This window comes from Dermacentor andersoni, chromosome 11, assembly GCF_023375885.2.
Source record: "Dermacentor andersoni chromosome 11, qqDerAnde1_hic_scaffold, whole genome shotgun sequence".
NCBI lineage: Eukaryota > Metazoa > Arthropoda > Arachnida > Ixodida > Ixodidae > Dermacentor > Dermacentor andersoni.
Genome location: NC_092824.1, coordinates 82,054,182 through 82,080,134, shown reverse-complemented (window position 1 = coordinate 82,080,134; position 25,953 = coordinate 82,054,182). Strand labels below are relative to the sequence as shown.

Sequence of the window (25,953 nt, the reverse complement as noted above, 5' to 3'; positions counted from 1 at the left end):
TACACCGCAGTATAACTTTCTACGGCAAGTTTCTAAGGCAACACCGCATTCACTAGAGGCGCTTTTGTCCCGATTTGAACCATCGAACTCATGGCTGAGTGGTAGCGTCTCCGTCTCACACTCCGGAGACCCTGGTTCAATTCCAACCCAGCCAATCTTGCAAGTTGTTTTATTTATGAATTGCCTTCCATCATTTATCGCTCACGGCCAACGCCGACGACACCGGCTTTTCTGCGACACGAGATCATTAACGCTGTCGCGTTAAAAATAATAGAAAAAAGGGATCTTCGCATAGAACTGTGACTGAAGGACTACCGGGAAGCAAATCCAGATCTCAGGCTTTTGCATATGGCGCTGCTGACATACGTGCACATCAATCGCCGCTTCTGACGTACGTTGACGAATGTCAAATGTTGATGTCAAAAAGCCTTAAGAAAAGCAATAACGCAGAAATCTCTTGTGGGCGCCATTAGAATACGCATTCCCCTGCTATTATCACTTGACAAGACCGACAACAAACGCGATTAAATACACTACTGCTCCGCCTACAGCACATTGCAGCGAATTCACCATGGACAATTAAAGAACCACAAAAGTGAAAAACGTATTTAGGCTGTATTGGTATATCGCCCTTCTACAATAAAAAAACTGAAACAAAAAGAAATACACTCTCGTCGCGAGAAGAGCCTCGCGGTAAGCCAGAAAAGATGCAAGGTCGAAGCTTCAAAGGGACGCCGCCTTAAGTTCGCACACAAGCTTGCCATGACGTCAAAGATTGTGACGGCACCTGATCAGGCCTCGTTTATCTTTTTATCGTTTAAGATGGGCAATGCATTGCCTTCTAAATGATCCTAAGACCTTAGCACTTTTCAAAAAGTTTCACTGAGTTCCACAACGACCCAAATACGAATATATGCAAATATACGATTACGAATACATAAATACTAATAAATACACTGAAATCTGTGACATCACACTGACGGTCCAGCCCTGAGGTCTAAAAGCGAAGTTACGGAAGAAAAAAAATCAGTAGTTTCTCCCGAAGGTGAAGCATTGGCAGCGATAGCAAGGTTTACCATAGCTTACGAGCTCCTCACACGGTGGTCAAGAGACACGCGGAGGCGACACAGAGTGACGGAGCACGCGAGAAAACTATACAGTTTTGCAGCAGGAACAGCGCCCTGGCAGGGACCAGGCGTCTCACAGCGCGGGAGCGGTGAGGAGCGTAGGTAGCGGCGTTTCAGGAGTCGCATCTCACGGTGGTGCACGAAATGATACCGACAGTAGAGAGAATGCAGAAACTACACTGGAGTTGTCTAAGTACGCGTTATCATACCCCCAAATTTAAGTTGGTCCGTGCCCAAATTTCAAGTTAGCATACGCCCAAATTTAAGTTGGCCCACCCCCAACTTTAAGTTTGCCCAGCCCCAAATTTTACCTGGCCCTTGCCTAAATTTCAAGTTGCCCACTCTCGAATTTAAATTGGCCCACCCCGAAATTTCAAGTTGGCCTACCCATACTACAACCCTTCCGATTCACTTTGTAAGGAGCTCTATGTATCGTCACGTGCAATATGATCTGCAACACCGGTGCGACTTTTTTGTCATCGTAATAAAAAAAAGACACTAGTTTAACCTTGATGTCCTATTATAGCAATCAACTGCTCCCCGCGAATTTAACGAAAATACAATTCTAAATGAACACCTTAGCTTTAACTGATTTGTTGTTTCTCTTAAGTGTTACTTTGATTGATTGATTAGTAGAGTTTATTGGCGCAAGGGCCAGATGTGGCCAAAGAGCGCCAAGTCGATGATCCGTGCTTGTCAATGTTACGTGAGTTTTGATTGTGGGGAGTATATGATACACGGCTGCATAGTGGCCTAAAATATTGGCTAAAAGATGGAAAATATACATATGGTGCAATGTGGCTGTAAAAGGGCCTAAAATTTATTCGCTCTGAAGTGCGTAAAATACAAGTATAAAGAAATGACAGTGACTGATGGTGTCTGCGATGAAAATAGATGTTTCGCGAGATATGGATGGTCAGTAAAATATGTGATGGCTGTAGCACTAGTGCCTCAGCAAGGCCTTGAAAGCAAGGGCTGGGAGGCACGTGCTCTAGAAAATGGTTTCATTGCAGCTACGACCTCCAGGTGGAGGCCGTGCTACAAGTAGCCTGGCCAAATTACACTTAAGGTGTCAGTTTCAGTTAAAAAGTTTAATACTGATTGAAAAGTAAAAAGGGGTTCATTGCTGAGAAAGAATGCTGGGTGTAATGGTATGTGTTGCAGATAAGCGGAGGGGAAGTACTTTTTCCTTTCTGCCTCTATTTCAGTGCATTGGATAAGAACATGAATAACTGTAAGCCTGTTGCCACATTTGGTACATGTCGGAGGTTCGCTTCCCGTCAAAAGGTAGGAGTGAGTGGCGTACGTATGTCCTATTCTTAATCCACACAGAAGTACTTCCTTATGTCTTGCTATTCTTTCAGTTATCCAGTTCCCTAATTTTGGTTTGATAACGTGTAGCTTATTCAATATTGCATTATCCCATTGATCTTGCCAGTACTTCCTCAGTTTATGGCGTAAGAAGGGCTTAAGTTCTGTTGCTGCTATGGGTCTATCCACATCCGTTTCATTAAAGACGACTGACGTTGCACTTTCGTCAGCAGCTACATTGCCTTTTATGCCCCTATGGCCAGGTACCCAACATAGGACGATGTTTTGGTTGTACATTAATGCTAGGCATAGTTGTGTGTACAGTTCATTAAAAACAGGGTTCCTATGTTTTCGAAAACTCATTAAGCCCCTATTACGCTTAACGAATCTGTGAAAATGATGGCCTTATTCAGATTTGTTTGTCTGATGTGCTTTACAGCTGAGAGTATTGCGTACGCTTCAGCCGTAAAAATACTTGTGTTAGGATTTAGAGTACCGGAGGTGGAAAAAAAACTGTTACTTTAATACCATGATTAAGCACAATTGTCCGGTTTCTACTCTCGTCGCCTCCTCGTTTCCCGTGTCTTGGCTAGCTCTCACTGGTAATTGGCGAGCTTTAGACCCCCCCCCCCCCCCCCCCCAGTACACCCAAAATCAGCGCTCACAATCTGTCCTGCATACAAAAGAACCAAAACAAAGCTAGGGTCCCGCGTAAGCGCTGTATTGCTAACCTTATACATGCTTTTGGTGTAAGCGAAGCGGCTAGCGCCCGCTGTTCCTGTAACTCCTTATGGTATGTTAGCGCTAAATTCGCCCAACGTCCATTTTCATCATAGGTTCTAGAAGTGAGAATGACGAAACAAGTATGATAAAACCAAATGCCACGGCAATACAACGTCAAGTGCGGCGTGGCTGTTCCTATAAAGTGTAACAGAATGGACAACTCGGCTAGTTGGTTTACTTGCATCTTCGTGCGCTTTTACAGTTTCAAGATATTCCTACAAAGTTGAGCGGCGCAGTGTCGCGCCATCTAGGCGAGGCATCTCAAAGCTTCAATTGTTAGCGGTCTTAGAACCAGCCACCGTCAATAGGCACTGCAGACGGCACTGCGGACCCTTTCTCTCAAGAAAAAGGCAAGAAGGTTAACCATTTCTCCTTAACGCATAGTTTTGTGACACATTGTCCGAAAAGTCTACACTGCACGGAACTCCCGGGCACAGCGAGAGCCGCCTCCATTCGCAACGGGAGAAGGATCGAAACGAAGCACACGAAAAGAGAAGGCGCCAAAGGTATAGAGAGCCAGACCAAGCGCTCCCCGGCCACCACCTCCCGCTACCCCCGACGACAGTGCACGGAAAGAGCTGCGGCGCTCGCCGGGACGCCACGCGACCGTGGGACGGTCGGTCGCGTGCCGCCAAACCGTCCGTCCGTCCCGCCCGGCGAACGACACAAAGGCGGCGGGTGGCGCAGGCGCGCTCGTCGTGCCTTTGGCAGTCGACGCGTGCACGGCCGGCGGCCGGCCGAGGGCGTTAAACGCTCGTCCCCGCGTGTATAGAGTGGTGGCGCGTGCGTCGGCCACGCGACGGGCGACGGCCGGCCCTGGCGAGAAGAGGCCCCGACGGGACCGAAGCTACACGACTGCTGTGCCGCGCCCCGTGACTGAACCGTGCTCCCTCGAAGCTGGACGCGCGCGCCAGGGCGGGGAGAGAGAGAGAGGGATGCGCACCTCTGCGGTGACTCGAAGCACGTGGGAACGGTATAGGCTGAGAGATATCAATTTGCCCCTGAAAGCAATTTGATGCTCGTCGCCATTAGAGAGGAAGTCAACAAGCCGTTTAATCTTTTCCTCTTCTCTTGATTTTTCTCCCATTGTTCTTTTTTGCAACGGGTGTGCGAGAGGGTGTTTGGGACTTGCGTGCGTGCGCGTGGCTATATCGCTGAAAGGAGAAGCTGTTACGCATGCAGGATGACGGTGTGATCCGGGAACTTCGCCGTTGGTGAAGATTTCGTTCTGCAGTGGGAATCGAACCTTGCGGGCGATAACTTTCCTTTAAGCGATAGCTTTTCTTATCTCGCTGCTCGGTTTAGCGCCGTTGGCGACCTCTTCAGACGTGGACCAGTCTTGGTAATGGCGCAGTCGACAGTTCCAACAGGCATGTGTCACTGGGTATGTGCCGTCGTCGTCACACTGTCGTCGTCACCCTACTGTCGTCATCACCCAATTGTCGTCACACAGTCGTTAAACTAAAATACACCAGATTCCGGGGTTTTTCGTGCCAGAACCACGATCTGATTATGAGGCACGCCGTACACTGAGGAACTCCGGATTAATTTTCACCACCTGGGCTTCTCTAAAGTGCACCCAATGCACGGCACACGCGCGTTGTTGCATTTCACCCCCACCGAAATGCGACCGCCGTGGCGGGAGTTTAATGCCGCGATCTCGCGCTTATAGCAGCGCAATGCCATAGCCACTAGGTCATCACGGCAGGTGTCATGCAGTCGTCACGCCGCTGTAGTCACATCATCGTCGCAATACACTCGTTGTCAACCCACTGTCGTCGTGCCACCTTCGCCGTTCCTTCAACGTCATCCCTTCTTCCTCATTCGATCGTAATCACGCTGTCGTCACTCAATCGTCATTATGACGCCTTTTGTCATGCCATCATCGCCATACGGTTGTCGTCACGTGTTTGTCACGCCGTCGTCATCATCGTTGCTCCATAGTCGTCATTCCGGCTTCGTAATCCAATTCTCGTCATACCGACGTCGTCACGCCATAGTTGCCATAGACTCATCGCCATCCCATTGTCCTCAATCCGTAATCGTCCCGCTGTCGTCGTTATACCATCCTCATCACTTCAGAATCGTCATCCCGTTGTCGTCATGCCGCTTTCGGCTGCGCCAGTCAATGCTTAAAAAGTCGGCGAATGCTCGAGCATCGGAGAAGAGCGCAGTTGTTTAAGCGAGAACGCTATGAAACATCCTTTACACTGAAACGTCATGAAAGAATCCGGGCCTTCAGACCCGCGAGCGATTCGGCGAGCTCAAGATTGGGAGCGAAAATGCATAACCCACACCACAGCTGACGCTTAGGATTCGCGTTTCACTCGTTCTCGTAACCGTCCTGCGAGCTGCTTCATTTTCCGTTATTATTATTATTATTATTATTATTATTATTATTGTTGTTGTTGTTGTTGTTGTTGTTGTTGTTGTTGTTGTTGTCGTCGTCGTCGTCGATCTATCACCGCTCCATATTTCTGCTGAACTCGTTCGATCTGTGTGTCACCGCTGCTGCACGCAGTTGTGACCGTGGTACACGTACACCGGACAATAGAGCAGAAATACCCGTAAAACGTATACGCGGAATACATGTACCCGGAAATGGAAAATTGTTAACTTCACTTCCATTAACGCACCCATAAATACTTCAAATAAAACGGCTGTCCACAGTGAAAAAAAAAAAAAAAAGCGAATCACTGCAGTATGCTTTCTCCCCATGCTCCCTTCCACTGCGGAGAAGCTAGCATTGACGAACGCTCACAAGCACGGGAACTACGCAGCCACACGTCTGTTCATAAAAAAAAAAAAATGTTAATGAAACTCCAGACTTTTATGGGCTAGAACCACGATCCGATTGTGAGGCGCTTAATGCTCCAAACTGCACACTAAAAATAGATGTTTCTAAATCCGAAACGCCACTTTCGAAGGGTGTTCGTATAATTTCGGCGCGCTGTCCGCATAATTCTTTCGCAATGAAAGTTGTGCTTGGTCCGATATTTTCACTCAACCCCCTAAAACTGTCTCACGATGTCTGTAGATTTCTGCTCAGTGTCCGCTATACATACTTACGTTAGTCGACTTTAGCAACCCTAAATAATTTTTACGCGAATATTTTTTTTTTGGCAGTGAAGCTGCTAATGCAACTAAAGTCTGTGACAACCTAAGAATTCAGTACAAGCTCCACCCACAAAAACGCAGTGCAGCTGCCCTTCACTTCTGAAAGAGAGCCGAGCCAGCTGGAGTCCTCTCACAGCTTATAGTGACTTTGCTGTGCTAATGTAATTGCTAGTCTAGTTGAAAAAATAAAAGCTCGTTATTTCAAGCTAAAATATTTTTGACCAAACACTGATGCCAGGATCACCCATAAAATTTGACCAGACGTTCAGGTTTCATCCTATAAGACCAATGACACTGCTTATAAGGCAGGCCTTTACGGGCCTTTACCATCCCTTCAAAAACCCACAATACCGCTTAACGTCACCTACATATGTGAACTTGAGACTTTACGCGAAAATTTCCCATCACGCATTCACGAATGCTTGAAATAAAGTGGCTGTTTGCTGTAAAACGAAGCGGTTCGCTGCAGCGGCCTTCTCTCCGTGAGAACGCATGTTGCCGAAAATCCAGCTTTGTCCAACGCTCACGCGGAAGGAAGCTACAGACACGCATGCAAGGAAGCGTGTACTATTCCGAATTACACGCTAAGAAAGGAGGCCTAAATCCAAATCGCAAGTTGCCGGGAAGCGTTAGACGCAGTCAGGGATCTTTGAACGCTATCGCGTTTCACTCTTAAAGGCGAAGCTTAAGCGTCCTCCATATTTCTCTTCCAAATCTGCAGGACAATACTGTGAGAAAGACCAATGTAAATTGAAGCGGAAGACGGGGGACCAATATTTCTAAATTTGACATTCATTGTTTTCGCTGTCGAATATTTAGACGGCTCAAAGGATAGCACAGAAGCCTCTTCTCGATGCATGCTGCGCCGCGCACAGTTATAGAACCAATAGAAAGAAGCTAATTCAGTTTCGCGAACACGTAGGCAAGGGCCATTCGAAACCAGTGTTACCCACCAATGTCGTGCGAGCGCATTGGTGAGCACTCACCAGCGAAACTTCGACGTGAGCACCGAACAGGAATGAAGCGTGACCAGTGCGAAACAGTGTTGGTGCCTTTTTTTTTATGCGTAGCTCCAAATGGACCATCAGGCGAAAAAGCCGTTGCTCGGCGTCTGTAGGGGGAGGGGGAGGAAATAAAGAGAGAGGGCAGGGATGTTAACCAGAAATGCGTCTGATGGGCTATACCCTACTCTAGGGGACGAGAAAGAGGGGAATAGAAAGGTGAGATAGAAAGAGGGATGGGAGGGGGCGGAAAGTCGCGGTGACCTCGCGCACGCACGCGGATAGCCTGAGCGAGTCAAAGGCTTCACATATGTCACCGGCCTCTGTAAAAGCCTAAGTTAATATTGGCTGCGACGCCGCGCCATGAGCGCGCCTCGACGGAGAAGAGCTGGCGAAACCGAACACTAGCGCGCCAGGTGTTGCGTGAGGGTAGAAGGCGTTGCCACGACGCCACGTCACCATCGCTCTCGCTCCTTTCCAAAGGAACCACTTCTCTCTCTCTCTCTCTCTCTCTCGCTGTGTTATCTGCGCGTTTCTTGTCTGCGCAAGCTGTGGCCTGTATTCTAGCTGCGCCTCGGTAAGGCCACATCAATACACGCCCAGCGTCTCGGCACACTCGCTTGCCCGCGAGGAGTTCATAGCTCGAAGGACCGCTCAGCGGCGTTCAAGTGAACATCAATGATTTCGTGTTCACAACTCATACGGAGTGCTTGGATGTCCTCGAATTTTTTTATTTCTGGAAACAAAATCATTCTTTCTTTTTTTAGCGAAAAATCGCTAAGTAATGATGATAATTATGACTTGCGCGGTATTTCCTTTCTTTGACGTTTCAATTGTTCGTCTTCCTTGATGTTTTTATAATACACTTTTAAAATATCCATTGCGGTGGCGTGTCAGCGGCCGGAATGTGAAAAGAAACATTACCCCCGATTTTCTCAAAGGATATCCCTTCTCAACATTGTGGTTTGCCTGGAAAAGCAGATGCCACCAGATGACTCACTAATAAGGCATTCCGTGTGTCTTTAGTATCACTGACCAGGCGCATACATCTCTCTTGGGAGAAAATAGTTTAGACGCATTGACCTCAGCTAAAGCACCGTGAGGAACACTAGCTAGGCAATTTACGGGCTATTTACGCACCAAAAGGTCGATAAGGCTCCAAAAAGGCAAAGCATTGTTACGGTCCCTGAAAACACGCAAAATTTAGCCACTTTCTCGCTAGGTTACCAAAAACAAATATATTCTAGGGCCTTACGTGCCATAGCCCCGACATGATTACGAGGCGCACCCCGGTGGGGGACTCCGGATTAATTTTTACCCCCTGTGGTTCTATAACGTGTACCCAGTGCACGAAACAAACAATGTTACCAACACTGATGTGGAAGTCCCGACGAAACCGGTGCATTGTTCAACAGCATATTTTCTATAGTATATATTTCGCACCAAGGCACCCCGTGCAGGCCGCTGCATTCTGTCAGTCTTTCCTCGTCGCACAACCGCACAGTGTTCTGTGTCATGAAACCCATCAGGGTTACACCAATGAGCACAGGACTTCAACAACCTTTCCACGGTACTGCGTGTTCCCCAATAAGTCGGACACGGGCGCGAGTCATAGTCCCGCCTCCTCGCTAATCCAAGACAGATAAGGAGCGACGGCCGTGTAGATGCCCGGCTGTCGCGGCTTGGCACATCCGACGCCGGTGGAGACGATGCCCACCAGGATCCACTGGCTTCCGTTTCTCGTCACCAGAGGTCCTCCGCTGTCCCCCTGAAATAGAAGGTCGTGGAACATGTGCTTGTCTGAGCCCCGCGCACAAGGAAGCGCACGCGACCGAACGCACGAACCTCAGAGCGATACGGCTGCTACAATTAGGAACGTTGACACGTTTCGTTGTAAGCTATAGCCATGGTGTTGGACTTGCGATCCTCTGCAATTACGAACCTTGACACGTTCTGTTGTAAGCTATAGCCATGGTGTTAGACTTGCGATCCCCTGCCCTGCCAGAGCATCGGAAGCGACCGGTGTGGTCTCACAACCGCTTCGAACTTGGAGTACTTTGCAGGGACGCCTCGCACGCGCGGTTTCTCCCGAGTGACGTCAAAAGACGTCCTAAGTTGGGGGTCTCCTTTAAATTTTAAGCCGGTAGTTTGCCCAAGGGCATATACATCCGATGTTGTATGTGATGTCATTTCATATCAAATTTGCACTTACTTTGCATCAGTGAATTACATCAGAGCGCACTTTACCGCAAAATGGTAATGTACCAATATGGCCTTTGCCTTCTCGCCATAGTACACAATTCTTGCCCGAAACTGAAAATGGTGCGGCTCCTATCCGAACGTACTATTGCAAGCGATTTATTCATTTGTTTATTTATTATCTTTTTAAGGTTTACTTACTTATAACATGTTTTGGTTCGAGGACCTAGCAGAGATAGCATAACACAAATAATTGACAAGATAACTAAATTTAAACGATGTGCAAGAATGGAGCGGTGGTTGAACAGTAGAGCACACTATAGCAAACATACTGTGTATAGGTAAAACTCAGTGCTTCCGGCTTTCATTGAATGTGATGTTCTTCTAAAGGCACCGGACTCAATTCTGCGCTGTTCGTAAAACATACTTATCATTGCTTTCTGGAGCGCTTACATGCGTAATCCATTGCAAAGGCCGTAATTAACCCACAGACTTCAAACTTTACCTGCATGTCACCATTTTCCACATTTCCTGAAAATATAAACACTGTGAGTTGCCTGGTCTCATTCTCGATTTTCTTTTAAGCAAACCGTGAAAATAGGCATACAACGTTATCGAGCGCTTATGGTTGCACTAACGGCTTCGCGGTTAATTAAACTGACTGTCGCACATCTCCGAGGCAACGTCGACCATGCCTCACCGTGCAAGCATCTCGGGCACCGCTCTCGTAGCCGGCGCACAGCTGCGTCTGCCCGATCTCGCGGTCCGTGAACCAGGCCTGGCACTGCTTGCGGTCCACGATCGGAAGCGCCACCTCTCGCAGAAAATGGCGGCTCTGGGTCGCTGCACAGAACCCGAACAAGAGTTGGCAAGTCTTTGTTGCGTGTATAGAGTGTCAATGACGGTGGCATCGTGACGGGAAGAGAGGGTGACGACAGTGCGCGTCGCAATTTTTTTTCACGTCTTCGACGGCAACCACGTGAATAATGTTACGAACGTATTTTAAGCGGGACACCGCCAGGAATCGACGCGTCCGTTTTCCGCTGCTTGGTGGTCGCGCTGTGATTTAGGCCTAAATACCGCATGACATGCATTTCAGCCATGAAAACGGTGTGGTTACATCACACCTTGCAATACTAAAGCAACGAATCCTTTCGATGCCACGCCGAGAACACGTCTGAAGTGCGTGCTTTACTTACAGCTTTTAGTTTAACTGTGCCGAAAGGTCTGCTGGGCCTCCACGTAGTTTAATTTTTAAAAAAAAGTGAACTGCGATCCTAGCCTCTAACTATGTCATGTGCATCAAAATGGTGTCGAAATGCGTTCAGCGTTCCGATCAGATTTGGACATGCGAAGCGTCACCTCACCAGACAAGACTTGCACAAGTACGGAGCCTACTTTTCACCTGTGGTGTTACCACAGATAAATAATAGCCCTGCCGTTGTTTACTGAGCTTGATCGTTAATTTACCGCATTGAACCGGTTCTCCTGAAATAGACCAAACACACCAAACGCACAGCCGATGCATGAAAGCAAGCGTTTGCAGTTCAGAGATATATTTCAAGAGATATATAAGTAAAAGGAAACGGAGAAAGGTGAGTAGCGAAAAGGCAACCGGCGCACAGAATTCCTGGCGCAGCACACATCACTACCGCAGGAAGTAATGCTCTGTTTGCCTTGAGGCATACGCGAGTTGTGACCATTGCATTATTTAGCTCTGATCGCTGTCCCGTCTCTCGTATGCATTGCGCGACACCTGTCTCTCCATACTAAAACGTGCACAGTTGCCTACAAGATGCGCGACTGTTTCATCACAAGCGCTAGCCAAACAGGTAGGGCTGCAGGACCATTCAATAAGAAATGTATAATTGGTCAACCGCCACACCAGGCCACAACCGCTACAAGGAAGTCCATTCACACCTCGGTAGCCCACACAGGAGGATGCCAGTGAATATAGGCGACCGTTCGTGAAGCTCGTTCATTTCCACAAGGCGACTGTACAATCAGCTGCCATGGAACGAAGTGTAGCTGCTGCGTCTGCTCTTGCAAGCGGATTTGTTAATCTGAAGATTTCTTCTACTAAAGTGGAAAGAAATTGCTGACACACAGCGTTGAGCTAACAACTACTGCTAAACGCATCCGGAAGCCTTTGTTCCAAATCTCACCTTGCTTATTGTTTGAGTATTGATTAGCGTTCGAAAATAAATTTTTATTTTGATCACATGCTCTATTTTACTTGTGTATCGAGTTGTTGCCTCGACAGATTATTTTTGCTCTCCCCTGAATACACAACAAAGAATATGTTCAGTTCTGTGATTTCCACTAAATGCAAGAAGAGTCCAACTGAGTTCCTCTTGAAGTAAAAGCATTTTCCTGAATGTGACGTCTGCACTTGCGAGATATATAGGTTAATCTTGCTGCAGTGTGCGACAATTCATATACCTTCTTGAGCTTTTTTTTTTCACCTTCTTATCTGTGAAAAGACGATAAGATCTAACCGTTGCTGCTCGTACGCGAGATGTACTAGAGACAAGGACCGATAGTCAGGCGCAAACAAGCACATATCAAGGTTCCTTAATTTTTTATCTTTGTCATTTTTCCCGTCTATTTACTTAATCCGCCTAAAAGATGTATGTTATGTGAAAATGCAAAGGGAAAATGAAATACGCAGAAACTGAACTTAACTGACAAAAGTGTCTCATTGAACAACAGACCTCGCTGCACAGGCGCTGGGACAAAAGCTTATGGGAAAAAAATAGAATGTCATCGCAGCTTCAGTTCGCAGATATCAAAACAGTTCAGCACTACACGTTTATCGTGTAGACTAATACACACGTAGCGCATGTGAAATCCAAACTGCCCGTCCAGGATCGAGAAATATTCTGTTTCATTTTTTTTCTCTCTCTCTCAGATCCACGCATCCAACAAACTTTAGATTCTGCCTGCACGTGCAAGCTGCTCCGCACAACAACTGTCACAAACGCACGCGAGTCGGACGGGGTCGGCGTAGCGAGCGCAGTGCGCCTCGAAAAAACGAGCGTGTGGAGTTCGATGGTGTATGGTCCGAAGACCCTTGGCTGGAATTTCGAGGCCAGCGTGGGCCGGGCACTTACGGTTCAGGGTGACTCCCCAACCGGCGACGCGGCAGAGCGTCCCCTTGGCCGGCCAGTAGTCGGGATCGAGCGGCAGGCACACGGGCTGCACCGAATCCGATACCGGGACGGGCGCGTTCAGCTCGATCAGGGCCAGGTCGTGCTCCTTCCGCCAGAGCCACGGTGTCGTGTGCTGCGGCGAGGAAGAGCGAAGCACTCGTCGACGCCGCATTTATCGGGTGTCCCACGCCTTATAATTTTTTTTAGCTCCGGGGCCACGATAACGGCGGCTCGTTATCGTGACTTGTCATGTGTTGTCAAAACTGAAGATAACCTTAAACTTGGACGTGAAGCACTTTTTAAAAAAAATGAGGACGTTCGTGTGGATAAAGCCAACAGCGATGTTTTTAATAACCTCCTGGAGAAGCCTTGAGAATCTTCTGTCTTCGTTTTTGAAAGTAATTAGTACCGTTTAGCTAACAAATCTTCGAATTGTTAACTTTACGGCAGCTACGCCAATGCCATGTTTGATTAGCACATTCGAAAACATAAAAAAAAGATAGACAGACAGACAGACAGACAGACAGACAGACAGACAGACAGACAGACAGACAGACAGACAGACAGACAGACAGACAGACAGACAGAGACAGACAGACAGACAGACAGACAGACAGACAGACAGACAGACAGACAGACAGACAGACAGACAGATAGATAGATAGATAGATAGATAGATAGATAGATAGATTTAGCTAGGGGATCAGGTGGAGTGGTTGGAAGCACGTACTTCCTGCAACTTTATTTTACTTATATATGAGCCAAGGAGCTATGAGTGATAAATAATACTAAAAAATAAATAAACGCCAGTTGACATGAAAAAAAAATGAAAAAAAAAACCGTATGGACCATGAATCTAGCGGCTGTAGCCCACCGCTTGCAAGCTGCAGCGGTTTTCTTTCACACACGGAGAAAAAGAGCTACTCAAATGGTAACCCGTCGCAAACAAATGAGTCATTCTCAAATGAGCTTTACAAACACCTCACATGGACATTGGGATCCTGAAGTAATAATTGAAGTATTTCTAATTATAGTTAGCATTCATTATCACATTAATAAGAACACGAAAATAATGGATGCTTCTCCAGTTGGTTGCTAACAACATATAGACAAATGGAAGTTTATTGCAATATTAATTAACAACTGCATAAGTGATCGTAACTAAGAGAGTTGCGCACATTGTTACTTACAGGCAAAAAAAAAAGATAATTTTTCGCTCCGTCTAGACTCGGTCCCTGTGCGTCACCAGTGTTGATTTCACCAGCATCAAAGGCTTCGCATTTTTTAAAGCACGGTTCATGTTAACTCAGACACCCTACATATAAGCAATGATCTAATGAAATGGTGCGTTGGACGCTGCCTCTATGAAGTCATGGTAGATGTCAGCAGTAAACAACGGAGGATAAGAATCCACGACAGGTGCGCCAACTGCCAACTAAGAGCTCACTAGGGGAACGAAAAGAAAGAAAGAAAGAAAGAAAGAAAGAAAGACGGGATATCATATACACACAAACACGCGGAAAAAGAAATGGTTTATGCATTAATGTTACGCTCATCGCTTTTATACGGCGTAGTTGTTTTCTTGGCGGCATGCGACTTTTTCTGTGCCTGTGTCCAGCAGTGGTCTGCGCCTATATATATATGCCCGGTTTATTTCCTCAATAAACAATTTTTTCCCGTCGTCTTTTTGACAAGCGAGCTCGTGGCATCCGCCCTTCTAATTATGTGCTCGTTTTTTCAGCGCCGTTTTTCATTGTTCGGGAAACTACGCGGAGTTAATAATGGTGATGACTACAGCTGGCGTTCCGCACTGCCAAGTCTGTTCGAAGGACCAGGATGAGGTTTAACGACTAGAGGGCCAACGTTTCGGCCAAGTTTCATCCAAGCTTGCTTGTCTCGAGCAACGGCATGCATGACACGTGCTCTGGCTCGATGCCGTTGTGCACCTTACGATAGCGGGGGAAATAAATATGTACAAATTGAGAAATAAAAAAGAGAGATGGAAAGATCTCTTTAATGGATCCTGGGCAGGTTTACCTGGCATAATGTCCAGGAAACTATAAGCAAACATGCACAAAGCACACGACATGTGACATACAAGCAAAAAGAAAAAAAAAGTATGATGAGCCATTCCGCTCTGTGAACGTGGCCGAGCAGCCAGCGAAGCTGTTTAGCCCGCGACACTGAGGTGACACAGAATTTTCAACAAAGGTACGAACTTATTTACTGTCTTGATAGGTGGTCATCGTGACGAAAGGTACGCACACACATTTATTGTCTTGATCGGTGGTCATTATTCGTCTCGATCGACGGGTCATTATGTTTTGGTCGTGGTGGCGATGGCCTTGTAGTCGCTATGGGGCACACTGATCGGCTCGGGTACAACGTTGGACACGTTCTTAGCCAGGGCCAAATCTATGCACGACCAACGGTTCATGCTCAATGAAAGGCGCTGCTCAGAAGCTGCTGGTTTCATCTGGTTTCGTTATTGTTCTCCACAGCTGGGACGGCTACCGCCACCTCGCGGAGCCGGAGGAAACTAGTCACGCACGTGATTGGAGCGATGCTGCTGCCCCGAGGAGCCGGCGGAAAGGATGCACGCGTGACATTTCGACGGGACAACCTAGGACATGACCTAGGACAACCGCGACGCACCCGCCACCCCAGGAGAGCGGAAGGAAACTAGGCGCGCACGGGCTTGGAACGAAGACAAAGGGAGGGCGCTGAGTTTTGCTCGCGCACATGCAAATTTCACGGCAGGTTAGCTATAGACAGTTTCGCCGTAAAAAAAAAAAAGTGTAATCACCGGTGTGCGATGTGCGTTTTAGCAATGGGTTGAGCTTTATGTGTAACGGGTGATCGATTTTGGGGACAGTGTAATGAAAGGCGTAGATGGACCGATGCTGATAATGCTGTCGCATTACAGTAGCTCAGGCCTAGCGTGAGGTCATCTTTATTCTCCCCGAATGTGTAACAACGATATCTCTTTCCCTGTCTTTCACTTTTGGGGACACTTCAAGTTTTGTGTAGCATGACGTCCGGCGCGCGACGCCTCACTGGAGCGAAGGCCATCTTGTCAATTTTGTTGGGAACTGAAAGACGTGAAAATAACGACGATGGGATGGAAAGTGCGCAACTGCTTTTGTCACACTCGCTTCCCTATATGGTCTAGGCCATAATAGACAATGTACTAGAGGGAACTCTGGTGTTCTAATCGTTGAGCCACAGTGGGTAGGGTGGCCTACCGTGGGAATGATGGGAGGTACGTGGATTTGTCTGATCTTCGTGCTTGTGGATTCAGGCGTTCTTGTAGATTAGTTTATTACGCTTTGTATGCTTTCATTGGCCTAAATTTCAGGGAAAGCTATACTTTTCCAAGTGCAGAAGACGCTGCGAATTTGCACAATCACTGCTGATTGCAACGGTTTCGCCTGTCGAGGTGGCCAAATCGAAACGCGCCAAGCGTCTCAAGGCACTGGCTTGCCCCCGATAAATTCATAGGGACGTTATATGTCGCTTGTCGATGCATGCGTCCGTGGCCAATATCGGGCGTCTGTGCTAGAGGTCCTGTGTTCGAATCCTGCCGTCCGACAATTTTAATAATGCTTATTCAATTATTTATTGCGCAGTGCATTGTTGAAAATGACGAGTTACGAAGTCACGAAGCCGTTTGAAGGACGAAGCGTAGGCAAATCCATGTACTTCCCATAATTCCCATGCTGGGTCAACGGCTCCCGTTGCAGCTCCCGTAGACACTCGCGCCAGAGTTCTGTCGATACTCGGATACAACTTAAGTCTGCAGTGAAGCCCCGCCCACGATCTCATAACCGCCAGCCACTGTTCCTCTGCGAGGTTGCAAATAGTTCGTACTTCAACCTTTCCCTGTTGCCAAAATAAGGTGGTAACCACAAAAATAAAATCATTAGAGTATATTTTTATACGTTTTCACTCGTCTATTATAGTGAATGGTGAAAGCCTAATTCTTTAATGAACTGAAATAAAACGCTTGCTTCGCTACAAGTATCTATTATCAGGTTCCACTTCAGTTAGCAGTGATGTTTCATGAGTAAAACGGGCTCAGCAATAAAATTAATTGTACCGCGGACTTTTGAAGAGCGAAACGCTCAGACTCCATACGCTTTTGCCATGTCTCTTGCACACCTCATCGCTTGCGCCGATGAAAAGACACTGCAAGAGCAGCAAACGCTCCAGAGGTATCAAGTACGACGCCATTTTGAAAAGGTCGCACGACGACGATATTGTTTGCTTCTGTGATTGGCTCACGGAGAAACACAACCCGCACGGTCCGTGTGCCTTGGTTGCCAACTGCTGTTTTTTTTAAATAATGTATCCTAATATGGTAAATATTGTATGAAACTTTATGGGGCACTGTAATCTGCGGTCTCAATTGCTGAGGCCGCGCAGATTAATCACCTGGGTATGTAATGTGCCATTGCTGCGTCAGTAGGGTTGTCACAAAAAGAGGGAGATTATTTGTCGCATGGACCGCCGCTTCAATCTCGCTTCTGTCGCTTCGTATAAAGCGTATGATCGTATAAACAGATGAGAATAGGCAGAATGCAAAAGAGTATAACACTTACTACACAAGCTCTAAAAATTACCAATAATAAAAGCAAGTTATTGCTGCATCGTGTCACTGTTCAGTGCGATATCTAGTGCTCACGTGTGCGAAATGCATCATAGAAACTCTCGTTGTTAAAATTTACGGATGGAGCAGATACGGTAGGTTTTGAAGCAGCTTACGTTCCACGGCTTGAAGCCGTTGTATCCAGGATGGATGACGATGCGGTGTACGTAGCGAACCACGCTCTCATCCTCCTGGAGGATGATGCCATGCCGGCGAAGGTTCACCACCCACCGGTCCGGCTTCAGCGAGCTGCACCCAAAAAAGTTCGATATATGTAGCTTCCTCAGTGGTGAAGCTTCTTTTCTTTCTTTCTTTCCTTTCTTCTTTTGCGAGAAACGACAATAATCTGACTTTATTCAAGTTGAAAAATCAGATCCGTTCTATACCTAAAGCTGCATAGTTATCAAAACTAATCAAGTCCATCGTTCCCCAGCACTTCACAGACGTCCTTAGCAGAGCGTTTACACTCAGCTTCAGTCAGGTCCGTGTATCGCAACCGCTCAGCGCGAGCCAGCTATAGTGTTCGTACGCTAAACGCTTAATTGTACAGGCAGCGGAACGTAACGTTGAACGCTGTCTCCGCTCATCTACAGAGCTTATTGAGCGGAGAGTGAGGGTGCGTCTACTTTGCTGAACTAAGTTGTTTTTTTTAGCCAAGCTACAAAACGTTCAAGTGCACTCTAGCCAAACTGGCTGCTCGCGTAGCTGACGTCTATAGGAGACGAGCTTGTGAAGATATCAACGCGGTTGTCTGCAACCACCTGAGCGCGATCGTGCTCAGTCGCGCGCGATCATCGAGGGAGGAACAACCTTTACAGCTCGACTTATTCACTTATTCACAGCATAGTAAAATTGAGCTCCACGCGCCATCACAAGACGACCGCCTATCTTCCGCAGACCAACTGACTCACAGAAGCAAAGTCATGGCCGACATCCTATCTATACCTAGTCGTTCAGCGTCCAGGGCCGAATTCAGCGTCCAGCGTCCAGGGCCGAAAGCGTCCAGGGCTCAGCTCAAGGGCCGAATTCACAGAGCTTTTCTTTCATAAGTGATGCTTGCCATTTGGCCGGTCACTTTCGATAATGATATGTCCGGAAACGTGATTGGTTGGCGCTGAACAGTTCTAGCGTAAGAATTTTCTCTTAATGCGCGCCCAGATCCTGCCGTATATTCGTTACACTCGCGTGGGACACTGCCATTCAGGAATCAAGACGATTGACGCCGTTCCGTCTAGCCTACAGGCGGGAAGTCTAGACCATGCTAGACGCGGTGCCCTGGAGCACGTCATCGACGCTTCGTTCGTTTGCACAGCAAGCTCGTCAACTGGCGAGGATACACAATAGTGTTTAAAAAGTTCAACAGATTGCCTTCGGCAGTCTGTTGAACTTCACGGCTATACACCAGAGTAACTGAATGGGCAGCATTTTCCAAAAAAAAAAAAAGATTGCAAGGAAAGCGACCTATGTAGGCTCTGTTCCCAAACACGGACACTCACTCACATAATGTGGGAATGCACCTCGCTCCCGTTTTCTCATCCCCCCGTCAGCAGCGAAAGTGACTGGACAGCCTGGCTCAGTTCCGGGGACGTCGACCGATAGCTTGAACTGGTAGACTGGGCGGAGAAGGCCAAGCAGGCCCAGGGCCTTGCTTGAGCCCGATCCCTCAGCCACCTCCCCCTTTCCCCTTCCCCTTTTCAATAAAGTTTACCACCCCCACCACCACATTTCAAAAGACCGGCAGAGCTTCGACGAGTGTTTGTTAGCGATGTTGAAAAACCACTTCCTTCAATAACACGCGCATTGTCGGCACTCATTGCTGTGTTATAGTAATGTTTTGCTCAGGTACAAACACTTGTCTAAGCGGAACTGATAGTAAATGCCAAGCTAAGTCTATCGGACCCTCCCATTGGGAGCTGACCTTCAGAGGAGGCTTAACTAGCCGGAAAAGACGTTAACACGAAGGACGGGGGGGTGACGCCACCTTGAAGTTAACGCACAAGCTATCCGTGAAGTCACGGAATTTCCCAGAATCTGCACGGGCCCATTTTTTAGTTGGCGAACATGAAGTACAAGGTATTCCAGTAGAGCTAAACATTGAAGTTAGCCACTTTAGTAAAGGCTAACTGCGCCAAAACGGCTCAAATACGAGAAAATACGTTGAAATCTGTGACGTCAGACTTGTACCCGCACAGGTTCCGGCGCAAGATAAAAAACAAAAAAAAAAAACGAAAGAAAGTTTGGACTTCATTTTTTCTTCTAGTAATCAACATCATAACGCGAAATTGACGATAACGTATCTATAGTTTAAATTGGTCAGTGTTTATCTTCAGTGTCTCTTTAAGAACGGGACACACGCTATCGATGATTTGAGCCATATCTTGCCTAGTTCGCTGTTTTGCAAATGCAGCGCTGTGCCGGTTCGTAATCCGTGACAAACGCCTCCGCTTTTTTGTTATTCTTCTCAGTCAGTATACACACGAGGGAATAAAGTAGGTGTTGCGCTCAATGGTTAATTTCGGTGCGTAATTAATTATCTGCGATCCGAAGCAATAATGCGTCATCGAAAATCACCCCATGTCTTGTACTGCGCTTGGAGGAGAATGAATGATTTTCAGCGCAGTTAGAAAAAAAAAAGAAGAAAGAAAGAAGAGAAAGATGCCGACAAAATAAGAAGGCGCTTGTCATCAGGCGTTAATAAATACTTAGCGGCAAAGTTCGGTATGTATAATTCGTGTTGCCCAATTTTTGGGCCAGCATTTACAACAATAAGGGTTTGACAAACCTGCCCAGCAGTTCAAATTTTGGGGGATTTTTCTTTTTCCTTTCGATTTCTTTTTCTACAGACAACACTAGTTGACGAAGTAGTGTTTCGGGATTCGTGGAATGAAGGCCACGGAAATTGAGGCCGGGCCCTGCACACAGTTCCCAATGTTAAAGAACAACAAGAGCGAGCGCCACGGTATCACTTAAACACACGCCTCAGCGTATAACACGCAAACGTCACCAACAGTAGTATTTTTACAAAGGTATGTTGTAGTATATTAAGCTGCTGTTCAGTAAATAAAAAAAAGGAAATAAAAGGCAGATGTAGTTTAATGTCGCAGCGCATATTCGAGTTGCTGAGTTAAGAAGTTGCATTCTTTTTCTGTCTTTATTTTTAAAAAATGTGCAGGCGAAATGAGCACAGGTTCTGCCCCCACTATTCATATGTACATCGCTTTATTTTTTCTTATCTTGCTGTTTAGTAGTTTTCTTTTTCTATGCATCATATTGTAAGAGGTCCTCCTACAGTGTTTCACAGGGGCACCTCTTCTTGCATGATAAATGTGCCCATTTATGTATGCACAGGCCACTAAAACTGAATAAATGTTCAAGTCAAGTTGAACTTCAACTTCACACTCAAAATACACTTCTGCAGAGCCTGCGCCTATGCACGACCGCGCGCAACCCGCGAACCAGCGCTGACGGTGCGCGGAGCAAACGTGAGGTGGCGCCACTTGCCGGCTTTTGCGCCGAGTCTCGAGATGGTCTTTGCTGCAAGGCCTTCTTGTATAGCGCCGAAGCTAACACCCGGAACGCGGAGTGCATATTTCATTTCTGCATCGTCTTTATTGAGTCATTCATGTGTTTACAATATTATAGAGGACGAGAATAAGCGTCACCATATTCTCCAATGTAACACAGATGATTAATTATCGTTGTGGAATGAAGCGCGCTTGAGACCAATACCGCGTTCCCTATGTTTCCTTTCTTCGCCGTAATGCTAGTGCGCATTTCGGTAAAGTACACGCGAGCATCATGGTGTGGAGCGCGAAGTGTGTGTGTGTGTGTGCGTGTATGTATGTATGTATGTATGTATGTATGTATGTATGTATGTATGTATGTATGTATGTATGTATGTATGTATGTATGTATGTATGTATGTATGTATGTGCGTGCGTGCGGGTGTGTGCGTGTGTGTGTGTGTGCGTGCGCGCTTGCCGATAACAGACGTCATCGCTCTTTTCTGCCGTGCGATGACCTAGCACTGAAGGAGACAGGGGAGATCGCACTAAACATCTGTCTCACTCACACTTTGAAGCAGTGCGCAGCGCTGACAAGCCACTTGGGCGCTATCAGCGTGGCCGTGCAGCGGTACCCGTTCGGCTCGTCGCGAGGCATGCGCAGCTGGGCGATCCAGGGCCACCGGTCCATCGAGGCCTCTGTGCCGCCCACGATCCGGTCCGTGTCTGTCGGGGCACTGCCGCAACTTGCCCGAAGACAGAAACGGCAGGAGCGACACGTCATTCCACGGACACCAGCAACAGACGCGCGAACACAAGCGCGAGGACAACGCAACCACTAAGAAAACTCGCCAACAACACGGCATTTGGTATTCGTTGCAAGATAAGTTGTGCGCATTAAATGTGCAGTGTCATTTATATATATATATATATATATATATATATATATATATATATATATATATATATATATATATATATATATATATATATATATATATATTTATATATATATATATATATATATAGAAGGCAGATCTAGAACGAAACAAAATCATGACCGAATACTTGGGGCGGTGCACACACGGTTGTGCAGTTATGTGTCTCTGCATAGTTTTCATCATCGAGTCTCGTGTGTTTTGTTGAACAAGGCAACTGCGTCGCAACTACGCAACTTCAGACTCTCGCTCGTTGCTTTGTCTGTGACATCAGGTGACCCGAGCAGTTAGCAGGGAAATTTACATGATGCGAAATAAATTGAAATAGCGCAAGAAAAAGACACGGACGAGACAGGAGAACAGCACAAGCACTCACTAACAGATGTACTTCAGCAAGAAGTAAAAAGACAGTTCACGTGGTCTGCACATGCGCGTAAAACAAGTTCCGCCAGGGTAAACAAAAGAAAAGAAAATACTAAAAAAACTATGACGTGTCCTCTCTTTTTTTCTTCGCTCTATTAATGAATTCCATATCATGAACCAACTCGCCCGACAACGCGTCTTATTACGTGCTGCTTTTCTGCGCGCATTAATCAAGCGCATATAGAAGAGGGAGAGAGAGAGAATCAACTTCTATTGAGCCCTTCGTAAAGGTTGGTGCGCGCTGGCACCAGACGGGGTGGAACCTTCTTCTCAGGTCCCATATGCGTCCAGCAGCTCCTCCCCTTAGCCGCCAACGCGAGCTGGGTAGGTAGGTCGGGGCTGGACAACAAGGTCTCCCATCGCTCAAGGGGGTTGGGGAGGGAAGGAAGCGCTTTGGAAACTGGTGAACATGTCCGCGCTCGCAAGCGCTTCGCCTATACGTGCGTCGGCGCGTAGACGCGGACTTGCGCGCACCGGCAAGCGTAGGTGAGGTCTGGGCTGCACTACCGACGATGTGGCAGCACCTTCCTATGGGGCTCCCTGTCATGAGTATGCAGGACGACAGGGTTCCTTCGAGTTGGCGAAACTTAGTTACGGCCCCGCCTGAAACATTAAGAAAAGCTTCACCGACGGTTACGACACTCCCTAATGCTAATTTTGAGCGCAGCTGTGTACGTGTTTTCATTTGGCGATGTATTGGCGGGCGCGGACAATCTGTATCGAGCTGCACGTTGCAAACGGAGCTAAGCGTGGCGCAACTGCCTCGCTAATCGGAAGATCGCGAGAGGACGCGTGTGTGGGACCCGGTGCGCGATTCTCAGCAGCCGCCGCAAACAGACCTCTGCTCATGCAGCGCTTTGTTTCCATACAGAGGACGCGCGCTACTCTGGCGCCATCTCGTAGCCATTGTCGCCGCAAAGCCCCTCGGTCGCGGCACTGCGCTTTGCTTCTCATGCTTTCGCCATACCGTCCTCCTCCGCTTTTCTCCTTGCGCTCTCGCCCTCGCCATTTCTTTTTTTTTTCATTTCCATACCCCTCTGCGCTTCGAGTTCGCTCTCACCCTTCGCTGGGCCACGCTCGGTTACGAGATAGGACGCCGACGTCGACGCTCGCAGCAAAAACGGGCGCCTAAGTGCTGCACTCTAAAACACGCACATAGGTATAGCGTAACCAGCGAAATAAGTACCTATACTGTGACAACTGTTATTAAGCACTAGACCAATCATCTACAGGCAACTCCCTCGTACGAAAGTGACTGCCTGTATCCTCTTTTCGAGAGTTCTCGCAAACCCCGATGTAGTGCAATAATGATGCTTAGAATGAGTGCTTCTATTATGCTTATTATTAAAAGTTATTATTACCGAACGTGCTCTGCCGGAGGAGCAGAACACAGTAACATGGAGTTCAACAACGGAGATGCTGTTACTGATGCAAATGGATTTACCAGGATTCCCTTTGTTCTTTCATCTTAAGAGGAAGATTTAGCTCGGGCCCAACTCCGACGCGGCCTATTCAAATACATGTAAAAACGCAAAAACGTTTTTTCTGAGATAACCCCTGGACCGATTTTTATGAAATTTGTTGCTTTTGAGAGAAAAAGTTCAATTCTAGTGACTGTTGGAAGCGGAATTTTGATTTAGGGCTTGAATTTTGTAAATAGATTTACAAAAATTCAGAAGTCTGAAAAAAATAGAAGCACGAAGTTTATAAACTAATAGCTCAGCATCAAGAACAGATATCGCGGATCTGTAAATGGCATCCATTAGATCATTCCAAGCGTACAAATTTTATGTCATTTTACATCTTAGGTGAGTTTGTTACGTGGTTTACGAGAGTTCTGCAAAAGTTGTAATTACATATTAATAAAGTTTTTGAGATCCATGTATAAGATGTCAAATTTGTCCGCTTTAGATGTGCTATTAGGTACAATCCACAGAATTGCGATATCACCTATTCTTGCTGAGTTACAGAGTTGTAAACTTGATAGTTTAGTTCTCTGAAAATTAGCGATTTTTGCCAATTTTTAATAAAGAATTGACGACCTAAATCCAAAATTCGAAACCAATAGTCACTAGATTTTAAGTTTTTCTTTTAAATGCAACAAACCCCGTCAAATTAGGTGCTGTGGTTGCCAAGGAAAACGAATTCTCCTTTTACATGTATTTAGATAGGAGCACCCGAGCTAAAGCTTCCTCTTAACTCCGATTCTCTCGTGCGAAACGAGCGACTTCCTCGTTAAAACCACTGAAGACCGTACCAGACTGCGCCGCCTTAACCCGTTACGCATACTCAAGCATAATTACAATTAGGAATGTACAAGCGCATTGACAACTTGAACATGCAAGTACACACACAAAAGCGTTAACTTCAGCTAAGCCTCTACTGGAAACAGGTGCGCCTACTTCAGGAATGCGAAACACGGTCATGCGGAGACAGTGCTACGCGCGCAGCAAATCACGTGCAGGAAAGACAGTTATATTGTTGACGAATTAAGCGAAGGCGTGCTTACGCACTCGTCATTTAAGCTTGCTATATTCGCTGCTTCAATAACCAGCCTAGTGATTCAGTCTCTGTGTCTAGACACGACTCGCTTCAATATAGGCGAGTTTGTCCACTCGCGTGTCCTCGTTCTCGATGCGCGCTTACACAACCCTAAACAAGACCGAGCGTCAACGCTTATCCTAACTAAGGTGCAACGTTTGAACACGGAAATCTGTACTGTCCATCACATTCCGATGCGACGGCGCCCCCCCCCCCCCCACACACACACATGCACGCACGCACGCACGCACGCACGCACGCACACACACACACACACACACACACACACACACACACACACACACACACGCACGCACGCACGCACGCACGCACGCACGCACGCACGCACGCACGCACGCACGCACGCACGCACGCACACACACACACACACACACACACACACACACACACACACACACACACACACACACACACACATGGGGATTCTAGTTTGGAAGGAGGAAAAATTGGGACGAAGTGCAGCGCAGTAACTGTCTCTGCGGGGAGGACACCTCAACCGCACTGCACAGGGGAGAATGGGAGTGAAAAGAGGGGTGAGTGAAGGAGGCAAGGAGCAGCAGCGGCCGAACCGCCGAAAGCGTGGGGAGGGAGGTTCAGAGGCGATCAGCCAGGGCGACGTCCTCGGCGAGAACCAGGATCGCGCGGAAAGAGAGAGAGAGAAAAAGTAAAGCTAAGGCAGTGAGGTCCACCACACGAGCACACGGTTTGCTACCCTACACTGGGGGTGGGGAAAAGGGAACAGAAAGAGGTAAAAGGGGAGAGAGTAAGCGCTGAGTGCGTGTGGGAGGGACACTCTGCATAGGGACACCATAGAGCATAGAACATAGAACAGGCAGTAATTGAAGGAGCAATAAAAGTTCAAGCGAGTGCATTCGCGAGTTGGCTCATTCCGCTGAATTCCGATGCATCAGAGACAGGGTTGAAGATATGTAACAATGAACTCGGGCTAAGCGAACAAGAGCGTTCAGGTGGTAACGTACACAGCCGGCCGAAAGACTGCCGTGGCGTTCACAGCCGAGACGGAGCAGTCCTCTTCGTCGGTGCCGTCCCCGCAGTCGTCGTTCCCATCACACAGCTGATCACTGTTGGCGCATCGGTGCCCGTTGCGACAGCTCAGGAGGTCGTCGGCGCACTCCACTGCAGCATGCACGGTCCATTGAGCACAAGGTGATGAGAAAGTGAGCTTGTA

The 25,953-nt window shown here is 47.3% G+C and overlaps 1 protein-coding gene across 2 annotated transcripts in view; it reads right to left on the bottom strand.

Moving 5' to 3' along the window:
• Positions 1 to 8,054: 8,054 nt before the first annotated feature.
• LOC126517946 (serine protease 33-like) overlaps positions 8,055 to 25,953 on the bottom strand; it is a 29,276-nt gene continuing 11,377 nt past the window's right edge. Inside the window, exons 4-9 of one of the 2 annotated variants that reach the window (XM_050167776.3) lie at positions 25,745 to 25,901; positions 21,411 to 21,578; positions 17,455 to 17,587; positions 12,652 to 12,823; positions 10,239 to 10,381; positions 8,055 to 9,107 (exon numbers count right to left, since the gene is read on the bottom strand). In XM_050167776.3, the coding sequence (XP_050023733.2) occupies positions 8,949 to 9,107; positions 10,239 to 10,381; positions 12,652 to 12,823; positions 17,455 to 17,587; positions 21,411 to 21,578; positions 25,745 to 25,901 (932 nt within the window). In that variant the 3' untranslated portion in view covers positions 8,055 to 8,948. Of the gene's footprint in view, positions 9,108 to 10,238; positions 10,382 to 12,651; positions 12,824 to 17,454; positions 17,588 to 21,410; positions 21,588 to 25,744; positions 25,902 to 25,953 lie in introns of both variants that reach the window. The other variant, XM_050167774.3, reaches the window with a different exon arrangement.